This window comes from Merops nubicus, unplaced genomic scaffold, assembly GCF_000691845.1.
Source record: "Merops nubicus isolate BGI_N331 unplaced genomic scaffold, ASM69184v1 scaffold12641, whole genome shotgun sequence".
In the NCBI taxonomy this organism is placed as follows: Eukaryota; Metazoa; Chordata; class Aves; order Coraciiformes; family Meropidae; genus Merops; species Merops nubicus.
Genome location: NW_008590340.1, coordinates 10,341 through 16,552, shown reverse-complemented (window position 1 = coordinate 16,552; position 6,212 = coordinate 10,341). Strand labels below are relative to the sequence as shown.

The 6,212-nt window shown below is 41.7% G+C and overlaps 2 protein-coding genes across 2 annotated transcripts in view; both read right to left on the bottom strand.

Annotated features, from left to right (window-relative positions):
* Window positions 1–1,065: 1,065 nt before the first annotated feature.
* LOC103782157 (feather keratin 1-like) lies at window positions 1,066–1,416 on the bottom strand. Its single transcript, XM_008949906.1, has one exon. The coding sequence runs from the start codon at window positions 1,414–1,416 to the stop codon at window positions 1,066–1,068; it is 351 nt and encodes a 116-aa protein (XP_008948154.1).
* Window positions 1,417–4,739: 3,323 nt separating this feature from the next.
* LOC103782159 (feather keratin 2-like) overlaps window positions 4,740–6,212 on the bottom strand; it is a 1,762-nt gene continuing 289 nt past the window's right edge. Inside the window, exon 2 of the mRNA XM_008949908.1 lies at window positions 4,740–4,838. Within this exon, the coding sequence (XP_008948156.1) occupies window positions 4,740–4,838 (99 nt within the window). The remainder of the gene's footprint in view (window positions 4,839–6,212) is intronic.

Here is a 6,212-nt window from a genome sequence, read left to right as displayed (position 1 = left end):
CCAAAGAAGTTTCTCCTCCTGCTCAGGTGGCACCTCCTGGGTTCCAGTTGGTGCCTGTTGCCCCTTGTCCTGTTGCTGGGCACCACTGACCAGAGTCTGGCCCCAGCCTCTTGCCCCCCCCGGGGGCTCTTTAGCTCTTGATGAGCCTCGATCATATCCTCTGTGAATCTTCTCTTCTGCAGACTCAACAGCCCCAGGGCTCTCAGTCTTTCCTCCTCCTAGAGATGCTCCAGCCCCTCAGCATCTTCGCAGATACCACTGAACTCTCTCCAGTAGCTCCTTGTCTCTCTTGAACTGGGGAGCCCAGTACTGGACTCAGTAGTCCTGAGGTGGCCTCCATGGGGCAGAGGAGAGGTGAGGGAGAACCTCCTTCATTCTTCTGGCCACACTCTTCTGAATGCACCCCAGGAGACCATTTGCCTCCTATGAAGATCCACACAGAGACACCGGGGGCTTGGTTTACAACATGACTTACAAATCTACATTCAAGTAGCCTTAAATAGGTTGGCATTAATTACAAAAAAAATACTTAATATGATTTACAGGTGGTGGCTGTAAGATTTCTGGGACTAGATGCTCATTCCTAGTCAACATGAAAAATTATCTTTTAATTAATGAAACAAGGGAGCAGTTTGAAATTTTACAAAAATAGAGCTGCTAAAAGTTTTCCAAAGAAACACCAGGAGGCTTCGATTATGATGCAGCATATCTTTAATGAGATTAAAAAGCAGAATAAAAAAGCATGAGCTCTAAGAATATGTTTCCAGGCTTCAATAAGACAACAGCTGATTCATCTTTTCATCCTGATTTCCCTTTCTCAGTGCTGCTGTGAACTGAGACAATAAAGTCCCATCTATAGCAATAGGGAAAAAAAAATGTTGCATCAGAAGTATGAAGCATTCAAAGAAGGAGGCAGACAAAGGTCTGATTTTAGGAGATGCCAAGCTCCTACAGCTCCATTAACTCAGGTGGAGTTGTGGGTATCTAACATCGCTTCTGGAAGTCATGGCCATCAGCTCGTGCTTCAGCTTTCCTGGTCATTTCTTCCTGCTTGCTCCTCAGGCTTTAGCACGGCCCGTAGAAGCCACTGCGGTAGGTGTTGTAGCGACGGGAGGGCCGGCTGTAGCCACTGCCCAGCCCTGGGTAGCCAAAGCTCCCCAACCCTGAGGAGCTGCCAGAGGAGATGGGCACCCCCTCGGAGCTGAGGACGCTGCCCACGGCTGCAGAAGTGGAAGATCCCACAGCGGTGTCCTGGGGGAAGGAGCTGAGGATGGGTCCAGGCAGGGTGACCACCACGGGAGGGGGTTGGATCACGTACGTGGATTCCTGGCACTGCCTCACGCAGGGCTCGTTGCAGCTGTTGGCAAGTGGGGTTGGGCCACAAGAGGTGGTAGGACACAGGTCATAGCAAGACATGTTTGTAGGACAGAAGGAAGTCTGAAACACAGGGAAGAAAGTAAATATAAAATCGAAGTTGTATTTAATCTATAGAAGTCAGGTAAGAGGACTCCATACATGAAAGTACCTAGAGGTGGTGGTCAGAAGGTAATAACTTATTAGATCAAGATCCACAGTAGACAGCCTGAAAACAGCATAGTGGTTTTTCTTCTTTTTATAAAGCTGCTGGAGGAAGTCTCTGCTCTGCAGACCGAAATATGGTGAATTTTGCTCTAAAATTTACCAGCAAAGGTGTTTTCCATTCCTTGATAGTTCCCCTTTACATTGTCTTGCTGGAGAAGGATGACTATACCAGGAGATGGAGAACTCCTCCATCAAGTTGAGAGCAGCCCAAGCTCTCAAGAGGAACGGAAAGTGGCCCTGAGCTGAACATTGACACATCACTGCGTTTAGTGGCACAATGTTAGAACTTAGTCACTGATATCCAGCCAGTAGCCTTTGCTCTAACACTATGAGAAGCGTTTGAAAAGCATCATTTGCTCCCAAATATCATATGATCAGAATAGGCAAACCTGGAGTGCAAAGAAGCATTATTTTCCCCAATTAGAGGTTTCTGCTTTGATTTGAATTCAAGGTCTTTGAGTTTGCTGGGATCCCTGCTCTTCTGCCTATAGAAAACAGAACTTGGACATAGATCCTGAAAATCAGCACCATTTATTTTCCTTTTTGCTAATCCCAGTTTCTTAAGATGAGACTATTTCTAACCAGGTTCATTGGCTGGCTACTCCCTTAGTACTGGTCTCTAAAGCGGAGCATGAAGCTACGTGTTTTGTGAGATAATATTGCCAGTGTCCTCCAAGTCCTGTCTCATTACACCCTGTTTCACAAGTAAATACACCTTGCTTTTTGATAAAAGTAAGCCTTCTTAATTTTCCTCCCCAAAAGGAAAAAAGAAACAGCAATATTTATGAAGAATTAAGAATAACAAAACAACTAAAAAACGAGCAGTCATCAAAGTAACAGTTTAGCATTTAAAAAGACACCGTGTAGCTTCAGACTTACCTGTTCACCTGGGCGAATAAGGCAAGAGAAGTGGATGGAAAAGTCTGGTCTTGTATAGGCTTTTATACCATGTCCAAGACTGCCTGCAGACCAGAGACATATATTATGCATGAAATTTTTTTTAATGATCCATACTTTTGCATGCAAAATTCACCAAACTGATCAACCCTTGGTTTTGGTGTCTTTTTTTTTTTTTCTTTCAAAATCTCTTTTAGTATTGCTCTATTTTTTTTCCCCTCCCCTTATTACATTCACATTCCAGCCCAAACAAAGCTTTCATCTTCACCAATGTGCACCCACTTAACTGCTTGGATGATTGTGGTGACTCGTTTGAATTACAGCAGTAATTACGTCGCCTCCTCAGGCCAATGTACATTCTATGTTTCATTTAATCATCAAGACATTGCTTAAGGGGAGTGTATGTGATGCAGAGTCGCCATTCAAGACTTCACTCCTTTAGGTGGATAATCATTCAGCTCTGAGATGGGATCCTGGCTTCAATTCACAAGTGCTTTCGTTTCACGGACTCAGCTTTACCACAAGCCAAGGTGTGTAATAGTTACTCCCAAATTTTGCTCTTCTGGACTATTTAGGTCCCACACAAACATACAGCTGAGAAGAGCACCACATCTTCATGAGCATTGCAAAGGTTAAAGAAAATTATAACCAGGGAGAACTGCTGACCAGAGACAATAAAACAAGTTTTAAACCTGCTTGGGTTAAGCCACAGTTTTCCCAGTTTATATGAATACAGCTCATAAAAACACATACAAGATTGCATTTCTTTACCAAAACATAGATTTTAACTTCATTTTCCATGCCAAATTCAAACAATCATACCTTTAATGGAAGAGCTTCATCACTTGATCTTATTTATGACATTTATTACCTGCCTCTAATTCTCAATTTCTGTGCAGTCTCTCACCTGAAGAATCATAGAATCATTTTGGTTAGAAAAGACCTTTAAGTGCATCAAGTTCAACCATTAACCTGATACCACCAAGTCCACCACTGAACCATGCCCCTAAGCACCTCTTCCACCTTTATTCCTACCTGAAATCCCAGTAAGGTACCAGGATGTGCAGCAACTTTCCCATCAAATTAAGTAAGAATGTGTACGTTAAAGATTGCTTTCAAAGATTGGTTTTTAGAGGCAGTGCTCTGTCTGAGCCAAGCTACAGCATCAGGAGAAGTTACAGCCAGCAGCTCCCCATCACATTTATCATCACAGGATTTGTTCCATCTCAGCAGTGGCCTCCTGTGCTCCAGGGGGAAAGAATGCAAAAAGCAGAGCTCAGGTCTCTCCCCTTAGCACCACTGCCCCTCAACAAGAGATAAGAATTAACTCTAAATGAGGAGCGTCTGTATACAAAGGTTGGTCTTGGTCTTCAGAAGAACAAAGGGCTTCAAAGTTCAGGACAGCTTTTCACTGTTGGCTCAGGTATGCAAAGATTCATGCTGCCTAATGTTCAAGGTACTTGAGAAGATGTCAGCACTCACATCACCTGGCTAATAACCTTATTTCAAGGTGTGTGTCAAGATCACTCAAAGGAATTCCCAAACTAATTCAAGGTAAATGCCTTCAGAGACTTTAAGTCTTTTAATAAAAAATTTTGTAATTGATTTTTAAAATGAAGCCAACTCTTCTTCTGTAAAATCCTACAATTCCACATATTTTAATAATTCCCTGCAAGAAAATTCTCCTATCCTTTTCTATAAAAGGAGAGAGATTTTTTTCTTCCCCTTCCTCAAAATCTCTACAACCCAACATACTACCTGCCATCTTTTTATATATATATTTATTTTTTTTTTATTTTTAAAAATTCCTTATATTAGGTGAAAGCTATTGCTGACCTGGAGAATTCATTTCCCTTCTGTAAAACGAAACAGCTAAGAAGTGCTGACTTCTCCTCATCCTTCCCTCTGGGGACGTAAACAGCTTTTCTTGGAGGGTATATAATATTTTAGAAACAAATTCATTAACAGCCTGGAAACGTTTTGATTGATATTCTGCCAGTTTAGTCTAATTAGCACCTCGAGTTCACCCAGAAGGTTGAGAACCTTTGGATTTTGTTTTTTTGGGGGGTTGTTAAGGCTGGTAAACAAGGACCTAGCAGCTCTCACAGATCAATAATGGAGTTTCACATTCCACACTCTTAATTAAAGCTCTTTCTCTTGTGCTGTCATGACAAGCTGGTGAGCTACCAAAATTTCCAAAGAGCTGACAAATTACTTACACGAATTTAAATTTGTATCACCTTTATGTTGACTTCAGAGGCTTAAATGTAATAGTAGAAGGCATTCAAGTAATCCACAGGTCTTTGAAATGGAGGAAGCTTTGAGGAAGGCTTTTCATCTGATGCAGGGATGAGACTAGACTGGCAGAAAAACCATAAGCAATTTAAGTACTGTGAACAATTTATTCAGGACAATTTAGCCAGCTGCAATAGCATTTATATAACTGGCCTTATTTGAATCCCTCAAACCTTCCCAACATGAGAATCTCTTCAATTTTTTCCCCCATATCTACTGTTTTAGTAGCTTCAGCAGCTGTTTTAAATCTCAGGTCCTTATTTTTAGCAAAAACATTCACCTGTGAGAGTTTCTAAAAGTTTTAATGCCTACAAGTGTCTTATATTTAGCTGATCTAAGCATGCTTCATTCCTTAACATGAGTTCTGTATTGGAATTCTGTAAGACTGCAGCCAGGGCTGCCAGGTTTTTATAAGGAGCCCTAAAATACATACTATTTTCACAGTAAAGAGCAAGTAAATAGCTCAAACAGTTGTGCTCTGTGTCACAAAAAGCTCCATGCATACCTCTTTTGAGGCTTTTGCTGTGTTTTATTTCTCAAATCTAAGCATTCAAGCAGCACTTTGGTGGTAAAAGAATGTTGATATTTCTTTGCACCCTGCACCTCTAGGTCAGAGTTACTGAGAGAGTGAATCACAACAGGATTCCTTAAAACAAGCATCATTATATGTTAGATTAGATACTCTGCTTTTCTGTTAGGTCATAAAATGCTTCCAGCCTTGAGAATAATTTCTTGGCAGAGATGCAGAAAGCTAAATATAATGAGTCAGTGTGGAATCAAAATGCATTTCTGTTGCAAAATTAAATGTTTGCTTGATCTTGAGCCCTAAACATATGTTCTACTGTTATTAGTGGCCCCAGTAGTATTCATACTGTGTTTCTGCCTGAGAGTAGTGATCTATGCAGGGATGAAATTCACCCAGAATAAGTTTCAAAAGTAGGAGATGAAGGAAAAAATAACAGATGACTGGGGATATGATAAAAGCATAACTTTAATAATACCAAAAAGTGCATTAAAATACTGCAAAGCAACAGGTTTCAATAGAGGAAGAATGACACATCTCACGGTGATGTATTCCACAGACAGAGCTCTTCTTTCATTGTAGCATTGCACCTGGACCATCCAGTCCCACCTACTGTCTAAATGATGAGTTTTACACCAGGTAGCATCAAATACAGAGATACTCAGCAGAACTACAGACTTGATTAGGGACATAAAGTAGCTTAACGAGAATAGGGGCCTCGTTTTAGGGAATGACTGACTCCCACAGCTCCATTAACTTCAGGTGGAGCTGTGGGCATCTCACATCGCTTCTGAAAACCATGGCCATGAGCTCAGTCCTGTGTCGGGTCGTGCTTCAGCTTTCCTGGTCGTTTCTTCCTGCTTGCTCCTCAGGCTTTAGCACGGCCCGTAGAAGCCACTGCGGTAGGGGTTGTTGC

What these genes read in the sequence shown, in the direction of transcription:
- LOC103782157 (XM_008949906.1), bottom strand. Translation starts at nt 1,416, where the DNA reads ATGTCTTGCTATGACCTGTGTCCTACCACCTCTTGTGGCCCAACCCCA.